Below are 24,173 nucleotides of genomic sequence, written 5' to 3' on the forward strand. Positions count from 1 at the left end.
CTTCCCCCACTCATCCTTCTGGCTACTGACGGCATGAAATAAAGGAAGAAATTGGCACCAAACTGAAAAAAATAGCATGAAATTTGCAAAAGAAATAAACGTAAATGAAAAATACGGACAACTACCTTGCTTATTTGTAATATTCCTACTGTAAATATCCACTAAATAGTTCTGTAACTGATTCTACTTCTAGTCTGCACTAGTTGTTCTGGGTACTGTGGTGCAGGTTGGTGCCCGTCACATCTATGACTACCACAACCATACAAGATGCTTTTACTTCTTGCACTACTACTACTAATACGTTCCTGGATGGTTCATCATTAACTGCACTTCCTGATGTAGGTGCTGACCTAGCATCAGGAATCCACTGATGGTATCTTGCCTGTGCATAGTTTCTCAATGAATCCTAACCTCGAAGGGTACACAGATAACCTGCATGTAGGAGAATGAAGCTTGTGACGACCTTTCGGTCCGAGTTGGACCACTGAGTAATCACACAGAAGCAGAAGCAGTTAGAATATATTCGAGAGGGACTGGGGATGGGAGTAGTATAACAAGAAGACGAAATAGTATTATAGTTTAGTAGTAGTGGTAGTAGTAGTAAAAGGAACACTGCGGTACCCCAGAAGCCCCTTTTAAGGTAGGCAAAATTACAGAACTAGAAAATATACAGAGAACCACCACTTCCCATAAAATTCAGTAAGACAATTAAACTTGAGAAAATGTCTTAAGTCCCTTGAAGTGCACTACCTGGAACATAGTAAGAAAGATATAATTTTCATCTGAAAATTTTTTGAGGTATTGGTCTCAAATTTGCACTTCTGTTTCCCTAAAATAAAAAAAAAGGAATGTAAAATACCTCCAATGAAAAATATTGGTATAATGAATAAACTAAATTAGTGTAAAGAGACCACGACTTTTCAACACCCAACCATCACACATAACTGTAACTGTGAACAAGCCACTTGATATCACGTGGAAACCAGATATAGTAGGTTACTCAAGTTAGTGCCTGATTAGCAAGGCTGTGGTGCTTATGTTGAATTGTGTGAGCACCAACAGCTTTGTTGATCAGGGCCTCAACCAGAAGGACTGTATACAAATAACCCGCACACAGAAGAGAGGAGCTTACGACGACGTTTCGGTCCGGCTTGGACTATTTACCAAGTCACACTAACGAGAAGGAGAGCAGGATAGGTATATATAGGCAGGAGGTGGTAGTAGTAGTAGTAGTAGTAGGGGAGGTGGAAGAAAGTAGTAGTAGGGGAGGTAGAAAGAGTAGGAGGGGCCAGTCAAATACGAAGAAAGAGGAACACTGCAAGGGCATGGAACATTGCTTCCATCAGGAAGCGGTTGCCTTACTTACATCATATTAGTGCAACCAAGAATATTGATGTCATCTGTTTGCAGGAATGTAGATTGAAAGATGGAGCACCTCCACCAAACTTGCCTGGATATGCAGCTTATAACCTAAGGTCAACCAACTGTTGTGTGATGTATGTCAGAAAGAACTTGCCACATTCACTCCTTTCCTTGCAGAGTCGAGTTAACATGCAGTATCATGGTGTCAAAGTATATGCAGGCGATTTTTCCATAAACATTTTTAATCTCTATGCCCCAGCGAACCAGCTTCGACCTGATGCTTTACCAGATCGCATCAATAGTGAACCTACCATCATTCTTGGAAATTTTAATGCCAGACATAAGAATATTGGTGGGTCTATAACAAACACCAATGGAACTAAACTAGTGAGATTGCTAAATGAGCATGATAATGTTCGAATTGTGGGCACTACTGAGCCTACTCACATATATGGTGGCATACTAGATCTGTGTCTTGGATTTAATACATCATATACGATGCATGACTCTGTCATAGTTGATGATCTTCTATCTGATCACTTCCCAAGACTAACAACTGTCAATCTTGATCACATCTCCAGCAATCAAGGAGCTAAATACAGAAGGAGGAAACTTATTCTCAAACCAGAACACAGAGACAACTTTATTAACCACTTGGATCAATGGTATAAGAATTACGAGCCCATTGGCACACAAAAATTTAATGATGATTTAATTACCACTATTGAGAGTGTTCTCACAGATCAAGTGGGCAGGAATAGGAAACAAAGACCCTCCACTATAAATAACAATAAAAACCAATGTAAATACTATAATGATCCACAGCTACGCAATCTAACACATGCAGCTAGGAGGATTGGTAAAGCATACCGTGAATGTAGAACCCCAGACCTGCTCAGAACGTTCCAAGCTGCACTAACAAATGCAAGGAATAGAAAGGAAGAACTTAGGCAACAGGAATGGGAACAGTTTGTTAGTGGATTAAATAGGTCCACCCCTTTGAGTTTGGCTTGGAAAGGTATAAATAAAATAACCAGGAAAAAGACTGGCAACGTTGCTCATCCCTTTCCTCTTGAAAAAGCAAATGACCTCATAAATGACTGGTCCAAAACATCCAGGCATGAAAGCCTTCCATCTCATATTAGAAAAAATTTAGAGAGTACTTCTGAAGAAATGTTGAAACTGATTAATTTTATGAGCCAAAATATTGATGAGAGTGATTGCCTCTTTACCGAGTATGAATTAGATAATGCATTAACCAAAGGTCGATCAACTGCTCCTGGAGAGGATGGTATAACCTATGATATTCTCAGAACTCTAAGGCACGTGCCTGATAACCCTTTATTGGCACTGTATAATCTCAGTTACATTGAGGGCGTTCTTCCTACTTCCTGGACCAATAGTCTCATTGTGCCTATCCCTAAGCCCCAACAGCCTGATACATTTAGGCCGATCTCCTCAACTAGTTGTCTTTGTAAAACTTTTGAAAGAATGATGCTTAACAGACTGTACTACAGAATCAGAGATCAACTTTCCCCCTACCTCTATGGGCTCATGAAAGGTAAAAGTGTGCAGAACTGTATTTCCACCTTTCTCACTGCACACACCTCTACTAGTTTTACCACTTTTCTTGATCTAAAATCTGCATTTGATATTGCGAACAGAACCGTTATACTACATGAACTAGCCAAAATGAATATTGGTGGTAGCTTACTCTGCTGGATAATAGGATACCTGTCAAATAGAGTATCCTCTGTCCTTTACCAAGGCTTCAGAAGTGATTCTAAAGAAATGTCTTTAGGTACACCGCAGGGAGGAGTTCTTAGCCCCATGCTATTTAATATTCTGATTAATGCTCTCCTAAATGCTCTACCTGCCTCACCTAAACATATAGCTATAAGCTATGCTGATGATATCATGATCCATACAACAGGGCATAAGAAGATGAATACAATTCTTAATGAAGTTCAAGCAATTTGTAATCGACTAGGCCTCATAATATCTTCCTCTAAAACAAAGATATTAACAAGCAAACGACATCCCCCACCCATCTATTTGCAGGGTGAAATCATTAGCTACGTTAAAATTTACAGATATCTTGGTGTAGATGTACCCTTTAACAAATCCACTATACCACAACTAAACAAGAAATGCAAAGCTAGGCTAAATGCTCTCAAAGCTGTTGCTGACTACAATCCCAACTATGGTGCTAATGTGAGAATCGTGAGAATGATGTACATAGCCTATGTTAGGTCCTTAATTGATTATGCTGCTCCCATGTTGATATTAGCTAGAGAAAGTTCTCTCCGACCCTTGGAATTAATGCAAAATGAAGCTCTCAGGATTATTCTTGGCTGTCCCAGATCTACAAAAGTTCTTAACATGAGGAAGGAGCTTGGTATTTCTAGTATCAGTGATAGGATTGTTGAAATTAACACTGTACTCGGTATTAGAATGTTGAGAAACGAACCAGACACTGTCACAGTGAATCTTACCAAGTGTCTAGAGGTAAATACACACAGATCTAAATGGATTGTGAAAACGTGCAATTGCATTAAGTTTTATAACCTACATGAACTGTATCACTGTAGGCAACAAGAGCATTTCACCCCTCCATGGAAGATGTGTTCATTTAATATCACATACCTACAAGTCCCTCCCAAGAAGCTCTTTGCTAGTAATCCCTTCCTTAAATCTCTTGTTAGAGCAACTGCTCAAGAAGAAATTTCTCACCTAGCCGGTAGTAATAAGTTATCACAAGTTATATACACTGATGGATCTAAACAGGAGTCTTCTGGCAGGGCTGCATCTGCTCTTGTTGCCACCTCCCTAGTTAAGAACGATAATAAATTTGTTGAGTTAGGCATAAGAATTAACAACTGGGCGTCTACACTGCAAACTGAATTGTTTGCAGTCCTAATGGCGCTAAAGCTAACCTATGACACTGAGCTTGACTCTATCATCATTACTGATTCTATGTCATCATTGAAGGCTCTTGACTCATATAATGACTCCAACAACATGCTCATTGGGAAAGCCAGGTATAGATACTCAAAAATTAGGGACAAAGGAATGTACAATTGCTATGGATCCCATCACACATTGGATTACTCCTTCATGATAAAGTTGATATGTTAGCCAAGAAGAGTACCCAAAAGGAGAATGTAGAATATAACTTTGGTATAACTGTGTCTAGCATTAGGAATAATATTAGGAGAGAAGTAAATAATGAAAATGATTGTTATAGGAATGCAGTTAGAAGCCTGAGTAGATCTATAACCCACTATGATAACATGAACGTAGATAAGTATGTTTATGGAGCAACTTGCAATGTGAACAGACTGACTGATGTTGTAGTGGCCAGGCTTAGGCTTGGTTACAAGTACTTCTGGCAGTTTGGGAGACACACAGATGATGATCAAACTAAATGTAAATTATGTGATCAGGCATATGGTCACTCTCTTGAACACTATGTGCTTAATTGTCCACTTATTGAGGAATACAGAGACAGACAGTATAATAACCTATGTGACATGTCAAGATATCTTATTAATGAAAATAAGATACCAGATATACTAAGCAAATTTCCTAAATTTGCTTGTAACAGATAAGTGAACTATAGATATGTAGATATAAATCCATATGTATTCCTGTTAATCCTTTGGGGCCTAGTTCCTAGGCCTTTTGTGTATCCATATGCTCTCGCGCTACCGTCCACAGGATGGATATGGGGTGCACAATAAACTAGCCACTTCGGTGGCAAAATCTAAAATCTATCTGCAAGGGAGCTGGTGCCCACAGGGTAAGAGCAAGAACACCGAGGAGAAGGGAACAAACAAATAAGTAAATAAATAAGGAACAAATACACAGGGCAGAAGAAAGACAACCCAAAGGAAAAAAAGGAAAAAGGAAAGGGGAAGAGGGAGAAGAGGAAGGTCTGGTCTAAGATCTGGCTGCACGAGTGATTACCTCTGGAATTGCCTTCAGGTAAATTACCGCACATGACTGGATAAAGTCACAAAAAAAAGAGATCCAGGATAATGTTACCTCAAGCAGTCAACGTGACAGGTTCAGTTTTGATCAGGTTGATGAGGTTAGTAATATCTTGGTCTTCTGGTAGATTGTGTCAGTTTACTGTAGCTTTTAGTTCGTCATACGAAAGGACATTGTTTTTCTAGCTTTAGCTTAAAGAACAGCATACGATATTCAACATATGCTTTGAATTTTGAGAAATACGAAGACATACGCTTCTATATTCTAATCTTGAATTTTAATTCAATGAAGTTTATTGGTTGCAGACCTTGTACTTGGTCACTCAACGACCTTTTTAATGAGTATGATCGAATGTCCTCGGATCACGGTACAATACCTAGCTCTGCTGGGTGCGTGATTCTTGTGGGAGTGTATGGTCCCCCTGGGTTAGAGCGTCAGGGAATTTTCGTTCACCATGAGCCGGGCTAAAACAACATGAGTTCGAATCCTCGGCTAGTCGCAGTGTTGTTGTGAGGGAAAAGTTCAACAGATAGGAGTAGCGAGCGAGTATATGGCGACGATAGTTTGATTGTTGGTCTGCATGTTAAGGTAGTGTTAGACTCTAGCTCCCGCTATCCCTCCATCCTTTTCTCCACCCGGAAAGGTCACGTGTGGGGCTCCGACCAAATAATCACTTGACTCACAGCTCCCAACACAACTAAGTAAAAGCCTCTATTCCTGTTTTTTTTAATGGATATATTGGTTAATAAAAGCTTCAATTTTAACTACTTGTGGAGACTATGTTCATCCTGCCTTGAATTTCATACTTAAATCCTCACCAGTCTTTTACTCACTTTGCACTTATCATGGAGAGCGATTTATCAAACAGTGGTTAGCTTTTGTCTCTCTCTCTAGCTTGGAATGCCAGCTTGGGTCATCTGGCAACCACAGAGTACTGAAGGAGACGAACTTCACTTGAGTTCTGGGACGTCACCTTTCATCTACGTACATGATAAGTGTAGCCAACCCCAGGCAACCTCTCATCTCTGCAGTGGTGAAAGACCTGCATTCCTATCATCTTGACAGATCATTCAAGGCTAGACACACTGTGGCAGAATATTCTCTGGGTTGTCACTCAACAGCTGTGACCCCCCTATCCCCACATCAGCAGCGGCTACAATTTCTACAAGGCGCGGTGTCGACAACATCAACCAGACACCCCAGTCTAACTGTACATATTAGCGTTGAATTCAAATATTTTTATATTTCATTTTTCATTTCTCTTTCAAGTAGGATAAAAGTTCATATTTAAATGTTACATATTTTCATTTCTAACTATAAAGTGTTTATATTGGTATGTTATTGTTCTTTTTCTATTCATTAATTTTTCTGAGAGGAGCCAGCCTTGGTAGTACTTAAGATCTTTCAGGGCTGAGTAAGACTTCATAGTTGTTACTGATACCTATATATATATATATATATATATATATATATATATATATATATATATATATATATATATATATATATATATATATATATATATACATATATATATATACATATATATATATACATATATATATATATATATATATATATATATATATATATATATATATATATATATATATATATATATATATATATATATATATATATGTAATAGGTTGGTATACAGCAACCACCCAGGGAGGTACTACCGTCCTGCCAAGTGAGTGTAAAACGGAAGCCTGTGATTGTTTTACATGATGGTAGAATTGCTGGTGTCTTTTGTTTGTCTCATAAATATGCAAGATTTCAGGTACGTCTTGCTACTTCTACTTATACTTAGGTCACACTACACATACACATGCAAGCATATATATATATATATATATATATATATATATATATATATATATATATATATATATATATATATATATATATATATATATATATATATATATATATATATATATATATATATATATACACACCCCTCTGGGTTTTCTATTTTCTTTCTGGGTCTTGTTCTTGTTTATTTCCTCTTATCTCCATGGGGAAGTAGAACAGAATTCTTCCTCTGTAAACCATGCGTGTTGTAAGAGGCGACTAAAATGCCGGGAGCAAGGGGCTAGTAACCCCTTCTCCTGTATATATTACTAAATTTAAAAGGCGAAACTTTCGTTTTTCCTTTTGGGCCACCCTGCCTCGGTGGGATACTGCTGGTGCGTTGAATATATATATATATATATATATATATATATATATATATATATATATATATATATATATATAGAGCGAGAGAGAGAGAGAGAGAGAGAGAGAGAGAGAGAGAGAGAGAGAGAGAGAGAGAGAGAGAGAGAGAGAGAGAGAGAGAGAGAGAGAGAGAGAGAGAGAGAAAGAGAGATAGAGAAAGAGAGAGATAGAGAAAGAGAGAGAGAGAGATACTGACTGTTAGTGAAAATACTGTTATTAGTGTCAAAAACTGTTACAAGTGTCAGTACTGAGGGTTACTAGTGCCAGTACTTTCTGTGGTGTCAGTACCGATACACTGGTGTTACTGCCGACTGTTCATTTTGCCAAGGCTGAATGTTGCTAGTGCTAATACTGTTACTATTGAATGTTAGTAGTGTCAGTACTGACGGTTACTAGTACCAATACTGATGCGGATTGTTATTAGAACCCTTAATGACTCTTACTAGTGTCAGAAGTGACTATTATTAGTACAATTAGTGGTGCCAATAATGGCTTTTACTAGTGTCGATGCTAACTGTTACCAGTGTCAGTAATGACACCGGTAACAGTTAGTATATGACTACCAGTATTGTGATTATTGACTGGTAATATTGAATGGAGAAAGTTTTGACTGTTACTGGAGTCAGTACTGACTGTCGGAACCAGTAATAATCAGTATTGACTCTAATTAGTCAATACTGATTGTTGGAAGTAGCAACTCATCGTTGGTAATGTCAATGATGATTGTTCGAAGTAGCAACTCATCGCTGCTAGTGTCAATGATGATTGTTGGAAGAAATAACTGACTTTTATTAGCGTTTATACTGACTGCTGGGAGCAGTAATTGACTGCTATGAGTGTCAATACTGACAGTTGCAAGCAATAATTGACTGTTATTAGTCAGTTTCTACATCCAACAGCAGCAATGACACTAATAACAGTCAATTATTGCTTGCAACAGTCAGTATTTATACTCGCTTTTCGAAGCAGTAACTGACTTACTGGTGTCATTACTGACTGCTTGAAGAAGTAACTGACTGTTACTACTGTTAACACAGACTGCTGGAAACAGTCAAATTTACTAAAGAAAAAAATATTGCAAAACGCTAGTAAAACATTACCTGACAGATACAATAGATTATTCCCTAAAATTTGTTGGGTGAGACATTAACTTTAGGAATTAACATGCATGATACTAGGGGTTGCAATTAATGACGGTTAACAAAACAGAGTAGTAAATATAACAGAAGTACTGCCTGATTACATTAGTAATGTAGCTATTTTTGCTAGCTAGCAAACACTGGTAGCATTCATTTGTTTAAGCGGCAATTCTTGTTAATACAGGGTTGAGCAGTAAATAATAATAATTACTATTGAAAACTGAAAATTATAATTCTACTGAATAGCACAAACAACATATTATAGTGATTGATAACTGAAGGATTAACTAACTGGTGTTGATACAAACTGGTGGAAATATTGACTAGTGTAAGCAGAAACTGCTGGCAGCAGTAACTGGTGTAGATACAAACTGGTGGAAATATTGACTAGTGTAAGCAGAAACTGCAGGCAGCAGTAACTGGTGTAGATACAAACTGGTGGTAATATTGACTGGTGTAAGCAGAAACTGCAGGCAGCAGTAACTGGTGTAGATACAAACTGGTGGTAATATTGACTGGTGTAAGCAGAAACTGCTGGCAGCAGTAACTGGTGTTGATACAAACTGGTGGAAATATTGACTAGTGTAAGAAGAAACTGCAGGCAGCAGTAACTGGTGTAGATACAAACTGGTGGTAATATTGACTAGTGTAAGCAGAAACTGCAGGCAGCAGTAACTGGTGTAGATACAAACTGGTGGAAATATTGACTAGTGTAAGCAGAAACTGCAGGCAGCAGTAACTGGTGTAGATACAAACTGGTGGAAATATTGACTAGTGTAAGCAGAAACTGCTGGTAGCAGTAACTGGTGTAGATACAAACTGGTGGTAATATTGACTGGTGTACGCAGAAACTGCTGGTAGTAGTAACTGGTGTTGATACAAACTGGTGGAAATATTGACTAGTGTAAGCAGAAACTGCAGGCAGCAGTAACTGGTGTAGATACAAACTGGTGGTAATATTGACTGGTGTAAGCAGAAACTGCAGGCAGCAGTAACTGGTGTAGATACAAACTGGTGGTAATATTGACTGGTGTAAGCAGAAACTGCTGGTAGCAGTAACTGGTGTAGATACAATCTGGTGGAAATATTGACTGATGTAAGCAGAAACTGCTGCTAGTAGTGACTGGTGTTATAAATGCAGGTAGTAATACTGACTGGTAGGAGACGGTGCCTGGGTTAGGGAGAAGTGGAGAGTGGACGAATGCGGCTCCCCTAGTACCTCCCTCCCAGATAGTGGACTTGTTACCTCTCAACGGCCAGTTGTTGCCAGAAGTCACTGTGGGGCCACCATTCTGCACCAACACATACTACTTAGTAACACAGCTACATGCATAAATAGCACGCTACGCTTACTATTATTTAACATCAATGAAGTAAATAAATTCTTAATATTATGATAGAGTTTTCGAGGAGTTACAACATAAACTTGGCTGTTTGCCAAAACGATACACCTTGCCAAATAAACCAAGTCAGAAAAATCAGCTTAAAAAGCCAGACAGATAATAATATTTCTTAATCAATGTGATAAATGGTCTATTAAATATTTATTTTTCTTGATGTGTTACGTATTGTTGTTTATCTTAGATCCTTAGAGACAAGATAGAAAATTGCATGCATTATAAAAGGTGCTATTCCCTAACTCAGCAGCGTCACAAACTGTGACTTCATCTTAACTAGCAGAACGTACACCAGACGTAGCAATTATGAAATATTTGCAGTTCACAAACTCAAGTAAGACATAAAACATTTCACAGTTTACAACCTCGGGTAAATCATGAAACCGACTTCTTGACTTTAACATGAGAGCTCAAGTAGATTATAAACAGACTGTTTTGTTGTAGCATAAGAGCTACAGACGCTCATAAAACAGTGGTATAGTGGATGGAATATTATTTTATTAACACACTGGCCGATTCCCACCAAGGCAGGGTGGCCCGAAAAAGCAAAACTTTCACCATCATTCACTCCATCACTGTCTTGCCAGAAGGGTGCTTTACACTACAGTTTTTAAACTGCAACATTAACACCCCTCCTTCAGAGTGCAGGCACTGTACTTCCCATCTCCAGGACTCAAGTCCGGCCTGCCGGTTTCCCTGAACCCCTTCATAAATGTTACTTTGCTCACACTCCAACAGCACGTCAAGTATTAAAAACCATTGTCTCCATTCACTCCTATCAAACACGCTCACGCATGCCTGCTGGAAGTCCAAGCCCCTCACACACAAAACCTCCTTTACCCCCTCTCTCCAACTTTTCCTAGGCCGACCCCTACCCCGCCTTCCTTCCACTACAGACTGATACACTCTTGAAGTCATTCTGTTTCACTCCATTCTCTCTACATGTCTGAACCACCTCAACAACCCTTCCTCAGCCCTCTGGACAACAGTTTTGGTAATCCCGCACCTCCTCCTAACTTCCAAACTACGAATTCTCTGCATTATATTCACACCACACATTGCCCTCAGACATGACATCTCCACTGCCTCCAGCCTTCTCCTCGCTGCAACATTCATCACCCATGCTTCACACCCATACAGGAGCGTTGGTAAAGCTAAACTCTCATACATTCCCCTCTTTGCTTCCAAGGACAAAGTTCTTTGTCTCCACAGACTCCTAAGTGCACCACTCACCCTTTTCCCCTCATCAATTCTATGATTCACCTCATCTTTCATAGACCCATCCGCTGACACGTCCACTTCCAAATATCTGAATACATTCACCTCCTCCATACTCTCTCCCTCCAATCTGATATCCAATCTTTCATCACCTACTCTTTCCTGTATTCACTTTTAATTTTCTTCTTTAGCATACCCTACCAAATTCATCCACCAACCTTTGCAACTTCTCTTCAGAATCTCCCAAGAGCACAGTGTCATCAGCAAAGAGCAACTGTGACAACTCCCACTTTATGTGTGATTCTTTATCTTTTAACTCCACGCCTCTTGCCAAGACCCTCGCATTTACTTCTCTTACAACCCCATCTATAAATATATTAAACAACCACGGTAACACCACACATCCTTGTCTAAGGCCTACTTTTACTGGGAAATAATTTCCCTCTTTCCTACATACTCTAACTTGAGCCTTACTATCCTCGTAAAAACTCTTCACTGCTTTCAGTAACCTACCTCCTATACCATACACCTGCAACATCTGCCACATTGCCCCCCTATCCACCCTGTCATACGCCTTTTCCAAATCCATAAATGCCACAAAAACCTCTTTAGCCTTATCTAAATACTGTTCACTTATATGTTTCACTGTAAACAAATGGTCCACGCACCCCCTACCTTTCCTAAAGCCTCCTTGTTCATCTGCTATCCTATTCTCCGTCTTACTCTTAATTCTTTCAATAATAACTCTACCATACACTTTACCAGGTATACTCAACAGACTTATCCCCCTATAATTTTTGCACTCTCTTTTGTCCCCTTTGCATTTATACAAAGGAACTATGCATGCTCTCCGCCAATCCCTAGGTACCTTACCCTCTTCCATACATTTATTAAATAATTGCACCAACCACTCCAAAACTATATCCCCACCTGCTTTTAACATTTCTATCTTTATCCCATCAATCCCAGCTGCCTTACCCCCTTTCATTTTACCTACTGCCTCACGAACTTTCCCCACACTTACAACTGGCTCTTCCTCACTCCTACAGGACTGAAAGTTATTATGTTTGAGTCATACTTGGACTATTAACAAGTGAAACTAAAGCCAGAGGGAAGGAAGCTAGGATATATACGAGAGGCGGGAGTGGGAACAGAGTGCTAGAACGGGAGGAAGGAGTACTAATTATAGTAATAGTAGTAGTAGCGGTTGTAGTAGTGGTGGTGGTAGTAGAAGTAGTAGTAGCAGTAGTGGTAGTTGTGGTAGAAGTAGTGGTGCAGCAGTGATAGAGATAGAAAACAGAAGATAGCAGTAGTAGTAGTGGAAAAGCAGTATAACAAAAATTGAAGAAAGCAACAGTAGGAGTAGTAGTAGTAGTGGTGGTGGTAGTAGTAGTAGTAGTGGTGGTGGTAGTAGTAGTAGTAGTGATAACAGTGGTAGTAGTAGTAGTAGTAGTAGTAGTCGTAGTAACAGTAATAGTGGAAGAAATAAATCAGAACAAATTAACAGAGAGCTAGAGTAAGTTCGACTTACTCTCCTGCTGAAGAAACTCATGAAAAAAAACATCTTGACTTTATCAAGAGAACTCAAGTCAGTCATGAAACAAACTTCTTGACTGAATCATGACGCTCACGCAAGTCATCAAACAATTTTTTAAACCTCACTAAAGAAATAAACTTGCCTGGAAGGCCTGAGCTTGCTACCACCTGCAGCTCACAAGACTGCCATCCCCACGAGCCCCTTTGAGGCGGGGCAGATGGCAGACCAGAGGCCTAGCTTCTCCCTACGAGCCCCGTGAGGGCGGGGAATGTGGCTAGGCCTGGGGACAGTTGGTCCCAAAGATGAGGGGGTACTTGTACCTCCTCCCATGGGAGACTTTAGTCTCGAGACACTCCCCAGATAGGGAGCCAAGGCCGGGTCACCACTACTTGGAAAAGACCCGGGCCGGGAGAATAACGGTGAATAAAAAAAAAAAAAAAAAAAAAAAACTTGCCTGAAACATGAGAGTTGTAGTCAGTTATGCAACTGATTTTTTTTCTCTAAAATGAGAGCCCAAGTAGGTCATGAAACAGTCATGAAGGAAAATTAGACGTCTTAACTTCAATGATTATATAAATAAATGGGGCATGTTCATTATTACCCTGCCATGTCCCACATTATTCTCGCATGTCCCACATTATCCTCGTATGTCCCACATCATCCTCGCATGCCTCACATTATCCATGCAAGTTCCACACTACCAGTGCTGACCCAGCATAATCCGACATGTTGCATATTATTTTGACATGGTCCACACTACCCTTCCATATTACACACTGTCCTCTCATGTCCAACACTGGTCTATCACTTCAAACATTATCTCGACACGTCTCAAGCTACCTTGACATGTCCACTGTTATCTTGACATGTTCCACCTTATCCTAGCAAGTCCCAAACTATCCTGTTATGTTCGACATTATCCTACCCTATTTCAACCTATCTGTATGTCCTATAAAATCCTGACATGTCCACCACTATCCTGGCATGTCCACCACTATCCTGGCATGTCCACCACTATCCTGCCATGTCCACCACTATCCTGGCATGTCCACCATTATCCTGGCATGTCCACCATTATCCTGGCATGTCCACCACTATCCTGGCATGTCCACCACTATCCTGGCATGTCCACCATTATCCTGGCATGTCCACCATTATCCTGGCATGTCCACCACTATCCTGGCATGTCCACCACTATCCTGGCATGTCCACCACTATCCTGGCATGTCCACCACTATCCTGGCATGTCCACCATTATCCTGGCATGTCCACCACTATCCTGGCATGTCCACCACTATCCTGGCATGTCCACCACTATCCTGGCATGTCCACCACTATCCTGGCATGTCCACCACTATCCTGGCATGTCCACCACTATCCTGGCTTGTCCACCACTATCCTGGCATGTCCACCACTATCCTGGCATGTCCACCACTATCCTGGCATGTCCACCACTATCCTGGCATGTCCACCACTATCCTGGCATGTCCACCACTATCCTGGCATGTCCACCACTATCCTGGCTTGTCCACCACTATCCTGGCTTGTCCACCACTATCCTGGCATGTCCATCACTATCCTGGCTTGTCCACCACTATCCTGGCATGTCCACCACTATACTGGCATGTCCACCACTATCCAGGCATGTCCACCACTATCCTGGCATGTCCACCACTATTCAGGCATGTCCACCACTATCCTGGCATGTCCATCACTATCCTGGCATGTCCACCACTATCCTGGCATGTCCACCACTATCCTGGCATGTCCACCACTATCCTGGCATTTCCACCACTATCCAGGCATGTCCACCACTATCCTGGCATGTCCATCACTATCCTGGCATGTCCACCACTATCCTGGCATGTCCACCACTATCCTGGCATTTCCACCACTATCCTGGCATGTCCACCACTATCCTGGCTTGTCCACCACTATCCTGGCATGTCCACCACTATCCTGGCATGTCCACCACTATCCTGGCATGTCCATCACTATCCTGGCATGTCCACCACTATCCTGGCATGTCCACCACTATCCTGGCATGTCCACCACTATCCTGGCATTTCCACCACTATCCAGGCATGTCCACCACTATCCTGGCATGTCCATCACTATCCTGGCATGTCCACCACTATCCTGGCATGTCCACCACTATCCTGGCATTTCCACCACTATCCAGGCATGTCCACCACTATCCTGGCATGTCCATCACTATCCTGGCATGTCCACCACTATCCTGGCATGTCCACCACTATCCTGGCATGTCCATCACTATCCTGGCATGTCCACCACTATCCTGGCATGTCCACCACTATCCTGGCATTTCCACCACTATCCAGGCATGTCCACCACTATCCTGGCATGTCCATCACTATCCTGGCATGTCCACCACTATCCTGGCATGTCCACCACTATCCTGGCATGTCCACCACTATCCTGGCATGTCCACCATTATCCTGGCATGTCCACCACTATCCTGGCATGTCCACCATTATCCTGGCATGTCCACCACTATCCTGGCATGTCCACCACTATCCTGGCATGTCCACCATTATCCTGGCATGTCCACCACTATCCTGGCATGTCCACCACTATCCTGGCATGTCCTACACTATGTTCATCATCTACAGCTAAAAATCTTACCACACAAACATGGTCATGAAGACCATACTGACGATTAAGCTTCAAGCTTACCACACAGACTTGAACGTTAATATCACACTGACGAGTCACGTACAGTCTTATACAACAGATGTGGTAATCAAGCCAGCTAATAAGCGTATAACTGGGGGAGAATATATTGTTTCTTTTCCATTCCTGCCACCATACCTCAGTCAGTATGTCACTCAAATTTCTCTGAATTATTTACGAAGTTTTGTCTGATATGTAAGACACATGCCCAGCACTTAGGTATCGTCAATGTCTGAAAGCTTCGACAAACGTGTGACGGCGTGATATAGACACTGCACAAGAAAAGGAGAAGAAATTTTGAGGTGAACGATTTGATACAAAGTGATCAGTAGCTTAGCGTGCAGACAGAGACTTAAAAAAACAAGTCTTGCTTGTCTTGTACATTAAGCTATTAAACATGTCTTGATTTCTTTAATATTTCTGCCCATTCTACGACTTATTTCTTGCATACTTTTGTTAACCTTCCAACTTATTTCTTGCATGCTTTCGTTAACCCTCCAACTTATTTCTTGCATGTTTTAGTTAACCCTCCAACTTATTTCTTGCATGCGTTCGTTAACACTCCAACTTATTTCTGGCATGCTTTCGATAACGCTCCAACTTATTTCTTGCATGCATTCGTTAACACTCCAACTTATTTCTTGCATGTTTTCGTTAACCCTCCAACTTATTTCTTGCATGCTTTCGTTAACCCTCCAACTTATTTCTTGCATGCTTTCGTTAACCCTCCAACTTATTTCTTACATGCTTTCGTTAACCCTCCAACTTATTTCTTGCATGCATTCGTTAACCCTCCAACTTATTTCTTGCATGCTTTCGTTAACTCTCCAACTTATTTCTTGCATGCTTTCGTTAACCCTCTAACTTATTTCTTGCATGCTTTCGTTAACACTCCAACTTATTTCTTGCATGCTTTCGTTAACCCTCTAACTTATTTCTTGCATGCTTTCGTTAACTCTCCAACTTATTTCTTGCATGCTTTCGTTAACACTCCAACTTATTTCTTGCATGCTTTCGTTAACCCTCCAACTTATTTCTTGCATGCTTTCGTTAACACTCCAACTTATTTCTTGCATGCTTTCGTTAACTCTCCAACTTATTTCTTGCATGCTTTCGTTAACCCTCCAACTTATTTCTTGCATGCTTTCGTTAACTCTCCAACTTATTTCTTGCATGCTTTCGTTAACACTCCAACTTATTTCTTGCATGCTTTCGTTAACCCTCCAACTTATTTCTTGCATGCTTTCGTTAACACTCCAACTTATTTCTTGCATGCTTTCGTTAACTCTCCAACTTATTTCTTGCATGCTTTCGTTAACCCTCCTGGAGGTTACCTGGAGGTTATTCCGGGGATCAACGCCCCCGCGGCCCGGTCCATGACCAGGCCTCCCGATGGATCAGGGCCTGATCAACTAGGCTGTTACTGCTGGCCGCACGCAGTCCGACGTACCAGCCACAGCCCGGCTGATCCGGCACTGACTTTAGGTATCTGTCCAGCTCTCTCTTGAAGGCAGCCAGGGGTTTATTGGCAATTCCCCTAATGCTTGATGGGAGGCTGTTGAACAGTTTTGGGCCCCGGACACTTATGGTGTTTTCTCTTAGTGTACCAATGGCGCCCCTACTTTTTATTGGCGGCATTTTGCATCGCCTGCCCAGTCTTTTACTCTCGTAGGGAGTGATTTCTGTGTGCAGATTTGGGACCATTCCTTCCAAGATTTTCCAAGTGTAGATTATGATATATCTCTCCCTCCTGCGTTCCAACGAGTACAAGTCAAGTGCTTCCAAGCGTTCCCAGTAGTTAAGGTGCTTGACAGAACTTATACGTGCAGTAAAGGATCTCTGTACACTCTCTAGATCTGCGATTTCACCTGCTTTGTATGGAGATGTTAATGTACAGCAGTATTCCAGCCTAGAGAGAACAAGTGATTTGAAAAGGATCATCATGGGCTTGGCATCTCTCGTTTTGAAAGTTCTCACTATCCATCCTATCATTTTCTTTGCACGTGCGATCGTGGCACTGTTGTGATCCTTGAAAGCGAGATCCTCAGACATTACTACTCCCAGGTCCCTTACATTATTTTTCCGCTCTATTGTATGGCCGGAGTCAGTAGTATACTCTGTTCTAGTTATTATCTCCTCCAGTTTTCCATAACGGAGTAGTTGGAATTTGTCCTCATTGAACATCATATTGTTTACCGTTGCCCACTGGAAAACTTTGTTTATATCTTCTTGGAGGTTAACCGCGTCCTCAGCAGATGACAGCCTCATGCAGATCCTAGTATCATCCGCAAAGGATGATACGGTGCTGTGGTGTATATCTGTTTATGTCTGATATGAGGATAAGGAATAAGATGGGGGCGAGTACTGTGCCTTGTGCTCCAACTTATTTCTTGCATGCTTTCGTTAACACTCCAACTTATTTCTTGCATGCTTTCGTTAACCCTCCAACTTATTTCTTGCATGCTTTCGTTAACACTCCAACTTATTTCTTGCATGCTTTCGTTAACTCTCCAACTTATTTCTTGCATGCTTTCGTTAACCCTCCAACGTATTTCTTGCATGCGTTCGTTAACACTCCAACTTATTTCTTGCATGCTTTCGTTAACACTCCAACTTATTTCTTGCATGCTTTCGTTAACTCTCCAACTTATTTCTTGCATGCTTTCGTTAACCCTCCAACTTATTTCTTGCATGCTTTCGTTAACACTCCAACTTATTTCTTGCATACATTCGTTAACACTCCAACTTATTTCTTGCATGCTTTCGTTAACACTCCAACTTATTTCTAGCAAGCTTCTGCTTATCTTCACACCTATTTTTCTCATACTTCTGTCCATCCCTTAACTTCAACAGTATACCGGGTGCCTCCCGTTTTTTCTTATTTTCTTACTGTTATTATAATCAAGGGGAAGCGCTAAACCCGGATGATTATACAGCGCCTGGGGGGGATGTGGAAGGCATTCAGGCTTAATTCGGGGAACTGGAGCACAGATCCAATTCCCTAAATCAAGAGCCCCTCACCAACAATCTTATTTTATTTATATCTGTTAATTACATGTAAATACGATTAACTTACGATAATATAACCTCGTATAAAATAAGAGTTATTCAAATTTTACCAAAGCTTAGATAGAGCAGAAATCAGCTAACTCTATTGATTTTCTTACATGATAAATGTTGACTCACGAAATCGTAAAACACGATGATGGCTTTGAGGGGACATGAACTAGAGCTCGTCACGGCCACGCTTGAGGGAGATTCAACTGGGACCCATGTTAACCTTCCTATGGTGTATAAATATACCTAGTTGGATGAATCTTATTGTAGCAAGCTGGCCCAGTGGTTTACGCACTGGCCCAGAGATTTGCCAATCACTTGCCATGGGTTCTAACCTCATTCGTACCGTGGTTATGATAAATGATATTTTAAAATGTTATTTACTTGTCTAACACTTCTATATGTCTGTTTATTTTATACATACGTCAGTAGTAAAGACGATGATAGAGTTGTTGTAGTGATGAGTGGATTTGAGCGCCGCCACAACTCTCCCAACAGCCTCGTCCAAGGCGCTTACCATACCTGCAAACACGATAATGATGAACTAGAGACTTGTACAACTTTGGTATCATTATTGTGAAATGTTTTGCCAACCAGTGGTTTCCTCAGTCCAGTACAGACAAGACAGGTTGAAGATCAGATGGAGTTTCAGGTAATCAGTCCATCAGCGTGGAGCTTATGAGATGAGTCCATCAGTTTTGATAAGAGTACAGCATATGCACGGCGAAGGAGGTTATATACTGTAGACAGGTGAGGTGAAGCAGTCGTAGGCGGTGTCACCTTGAACAAACCCGCAGGTGGAGGTAGGTCGTGTCTATAGGTTAGGTAAACGTAGAATTCCCTGGTTGGCGAAACGTTTCCATAATAAATATACCTAAATGTTGCACAGGTGTCTAATTTCCCATCCTGTCGGTTCTGTGAACCATTTATGTACATTCAAAGTGGATAATAAAGCGCATTAGTACCAACACCACCCACCTAAAACAAGAATTATTTGATAGACGTTTGAACTATTAATAATAACATTCCAGTTCTATATGAGTAGTAAAATATCAATATTTATAAAGCACTCATGTGGAGCCTCTTCCTAAACCTCCGTCATTAAACATTTTAATCACAATACTACAAACAAATCGAATATTTCTTTACAAAGTGTGAGTGGTGAATGTTGCACCAAGGAGAAGGCTGAAGGCAGTGGGTGGTGAATGTTGTAACAAGGAGAAGGCTGGAGGCAGTGGGTGGTGAATGTTGTAACAAGGAGAAGGCTGGAGGCAGTGGGTGGTGAATGTTGTAACAAGGAGAAGGCTGAAGGCAGTGGGTGGTGAATGTTGCAACAAGGAGAAGGCTGGAGGCAGTGGGTGGTGAATGTAGCAACAAGGAGAAGGCTGGAGGCAGTGGGCGGTGAATGTTGTAACAAGGAGAAGGCTGGAGGCAGTGTCATGTCTGAGGGCAATGTGTGTTGTGATAATAATGCAGAGAATCTGTAGTTAGGAGATTAGGAGGAGGTGTGAGATTACCAAAACTATTACCCAGAGGGCTGAGGAAGGGTTGTTGAGGTGGTTGGGTATGTAGAGAGGATGGAACAAGATATAATGACTTCGAGAGTGTACAAATCGGTAGTGTAAGGAAGGCGGGGTAGGGGTCGGCCTGGAAAAGTTGGAAGGCTTGGACTTCCAGCAACCATGCGTGAGCATGTTAGGTAGGAACTAATTGATAAATATAGTTTTTTAGGACTTGACGTGCTGTTGGAGTGTGAGCAAAGTAACATTTATGAAGGGGTTCAGGGAAACCGGCAGGCCGGACTTGAGTCCTGGAGATGGGAAGTGCAGTGTCTACACTCTGAAGAAGGGGTGTTAATGTTGCAGTTTTATAATTGTAGTGTAAGCCTCTGGCAAGACAGTAATGGAGTGAATGATGATGCAGGTGACTGAACGAAGAGTGCAGGAAACTGAAGGAAGAGTGCAGGTGACTGAAGAAGACTTCAGGTGACTGAAGGAAGAGTGCAGGTGACTGAAGGAATAGTGCGGGTGACTGAAGGAAGACTGCAGGTGACTGAAGGAAGACTGCAGGTGACTGAAGGAAGGCTGCAGGTGACTGAAGAAAGACTGCAGGTGACTGAAGGAAGGCTGCATGTGACTGAAGGAAGACTGCCGGTGACTGAAGGAAGGCTGCATGTGACTGAAGGAAGACTGCCGGTGACTCAAGGAAGACTGCAGGTGACTGAAGGAAGACTGCAGGTGACTGAAGGAAGACTGCAGGTGACTGAAGGAAGACTGCAGGTGTCTGAGGAAGACTGCAGGTGACTGAAGGAAGACTGCAGGTGACTGAAGGAAGACTGCAGGTGACTGAAGGAAGGCTGCATGTGACTGAAGGAAGACTGCATGTGACTGAAGGAAGACTGCAGGTGACTAAAGGAAGACTGCAGGTGACTGAAGGAAAGCTGCAGGTGACTGAAGGAAGGCTGCATGTGACTGAAGGAAGACTGCAGGTGACTGAAGGAAGGCTGAATGTGACTGAAGGAAGACTGCAGGTGACTGAAGGAAGGCTGCATGTGACTGAAGGAAGGCTGCATGTGACTGAAGGAAGACTGCATGTGACTGAAGGAAGACTGCAGGTGACTGAAGGAAGGCTGCAGGTGACTAAAGGAAGACAGCAGGTGACTGAACAAAGACTGCAGGTGACTGAACAAAGACTGCAGGTGACTGAAGGAAGACTGCAGGTGACTGAACAAAGACTGCAGGTGACTGAAGGAAGGCTGCAGGTGATTAAACAAAGACTGCAGGTGACTGAAGGAAGACTGCAGGTGATTAAACAAAGACTGCAGGTGACTGAAGGAAGACTGCAGGTGATTAAACAAAGACTGCAGGTGACTGAAGGAAGACTGCAGGTGACTGAAGGAAGACTGCAGGTGACTGAAGGAAGACTGCAGGTGACTGAAGGAAGACTGCAGGTGACTGAAGAAAGACTGCAGGTGACTGAAGGAAGACTGCAGGTGATTAAACAAAGACTGCAGGTGACTGAAGGAAGACTGCAGGTGATTAAACAAAGACTGCAGGTGACTGAAGGAAGACTGCAGGTGATTAAACAAAGACTGCAGGTGACTGAAGGAAGACTGCAGGTGACTGAAGGAAGACTGCAGGTGACTGAAGGAAGACTGCAGGTGACTGAAGGAAGACAGCAGATGATTGAAGGAAGACTGCAGGTGACTGAAGGAAGACTGCAGGTGACTGAAGGAAGACAGCAGGTGACTGAAGGAAGACAGCAGGTGACCGAACAAAGACCGCAGGTGACTGAAGGAAAACTGCAGGGGACTGAAGGAAGACTGCAGGTGACTGAAAGAAGACAGCAGATGACTGAAGGAAGACTGCAGGTGACTGAAGGAAGACTGCAGGTGACTGAAGGAAGACAGCAGGTGACTGAAGGAAGACAGCAGTTGATTGAACAAAGACTGCAGGTGACTGAAGGAAGACTGCAGGTGACTGAACAAAGACTGCAGGTGACTGAAGGAAGACTGCAGGTGACTGAACAAAGACTGCAGGTGACTGAAGGAAGACTGCAGGTGACTGAACAAAGACTGCAGGTGACTGAACAAAGACTGCAGGTGACTGAACAAAGACAGCAGGTGACTGAACAAAGACTGCAGGTGACTGAAGGAAGACTGCAGGTGACTGAACAAAGACTGCAGGTGACTGAAGGAAGACTGCAGGTGACTGAACAAAGACTGCAGGTGACTGAAGGAAGACAGCAGGTGACTGAACAAAGACCGCAGGTGACTGAAGGAAGACAGCAGGTGACTGAACAATGACTGCAGGTGACTGAAGGAAGACAGCAGGTGACTGAACAAAGACTGCAGGTGACTGAACAAAGACTGCAGGTGACTGAACAAAGACTGCAGGTGACTGAAGGAAGACAGCAGGTGACTGAACAAAGACAGCAGGTGACTGAACAAAGACTGCAGGTGACTGAACAAAGACTGCAGGTGACTGAACAAAGACTGCAGGTGACTGAACAAAGACCGCAGGTGACTTAAGACAGCAGGTGACTGAACAAAGACTGCAGGTGACTGAACAAAGACTGCAGGTGACTGAACAAAGACTGCAGGTGACTGAACAAAGACTGCAGGTGACTGAACAAAGACTGCAGGTGACTGAACAAAGACTGCAGGTGACTGAACAAAGACTGCAGGTGACTGAACAAAGACTGCAGGTGACTGAAGGAAGACAGCAGGTGACTGAACAAAGACTGCAGGTGACTGAACAAAGACTGCAGGTAACTTACACAGTAACTTGTACAGTAATTTGTACAGTAACTTGCACAGTAACTTACACAGTAACTTACACAGTAACTTACACAGTAACTTACACAGTAACTTACACAGTAACTTGCACAGTAACTTACACAGTAACTTACACAGTAACTTACACAGTAACTTGCACAGTAACTTACACAGTAACTTACACAGTAATTTACACAGTAACTTACACAGTAACTTACACAGTAACTTACACAGTAACTTACACAGTAACTTGCACAGTAACTTACACAGTAACTTACACAGTAATTTACACAGTAACTTACACAGTAACTTACACAGTAACTTACACAGTAACTTACACAGTAACTTTCACAGTAACTTACACAGTAACTTACACAGTAACTTTCACAGTAACTTACACAGTAACTTGCACAGTAACTTACACAGTAACTTACACAGTAACTTACACAGTAACTTACACAGTAACTTTCACAGTAACTTACACAGTAACTTGCACAGTAACTTGCACAGTAACTTACACAGTAACTTGCACAGTAACTTACACAGTAACTTGCACAGTAACTTACACAGTAACTTACACAGTAACTTACACAGTAACTTACACAGTAACTTACACAGTAACTTTCACAGTAACTTGCACAGTAACTTACACAGTAACTTGCACAGTAACTTACACAGTAACTTGCACAGTAACTTACACAGTAACTTACACAGTAACTTACACAGTAATTTACACAGTAACTTACACAGTAACTTGCACAGTAACTTACATAGTAACTTAGACAGTAACTTACACAGTAACTTGTCCCTCTAAGTAACGTTTTCGTATATTTTACATCTTAAAAAGATGGAGTGGCAGTTGATAGGAAATATTCAGACAACTTAAAGAAGCAATAATTCCCTCGTTGCCTTATTATCTACTTTTCGTGATCTATTTGTTGTATGAGGCAACAGAGGCACTTCCCCGCTCCATGGGATACTACCTCATTCCAAACTACCATTCCTCCATTTCCCCCCAAAACTCTTCTAAATCACAACCAAAGCTTCGTCTTGGAGCCAAACATGATGCCTTAACTGTATTGATAACTTAGTCACACAGAACACTCTTACACAAATTATTTACGTTGATGGTTCTGTTCACCAGTCCACTGGTGCAGCTGGTAGTGCTGCTGTCATACACTGGTGCAGCTGGTAGTGCTGCTGTTGTCATACACTGGTGCAGCTGGTAGTGCTGCTGTTGTCATACACTGGTGCAGCTGGTAGTGCTGCTGTTGTCA

The 24,173-nt window shown here is 41.8% G+C and overlaps 1 protein-coding gene across 1 annotated transcript in view; it reads right to left on the reverse strand.

The window, feature by feature from the left end:
- Positions 1-24,173, reverse strand: part of LOC128686844 (arylsulfatase B) — a 150,338-nt gene that overhangs the window by 20,394 nt on the left and 105,771 nt on the right. Inside the window, exons 8-9 of the mRNA XM_053773982.2 lie at positions 19,045-19,142; positions 9,873-10,009 (exon numbers count right to left, since the gene is read on the reverse strand). Coding sequence (XP_053629957.1) covers positions 9,873-10,009; positions 19,045-19,142 — 235 coding nt within the window. The remainder of the gene's footprint in view (positions 1-9,872; positions 10,010-19,044; positions 19,143-24,173) is intronic.

This window comes from Cherax quadricarinatus, chromosome 7 (genome assembly GCF_038502225.1).
Source record: "Cherax quadricarinatus isolate ZL_2023a chromosome 7, ASM3850222v1, whole genome shotgun sequence".
Taxonomy (NCBI): domain Eukaryota; kingdom Metazoa; phylum Arthropoda; class Malacostraca; order Decapoda; family Parastacidae; genus Cherax; species Cherax quadricarinatus.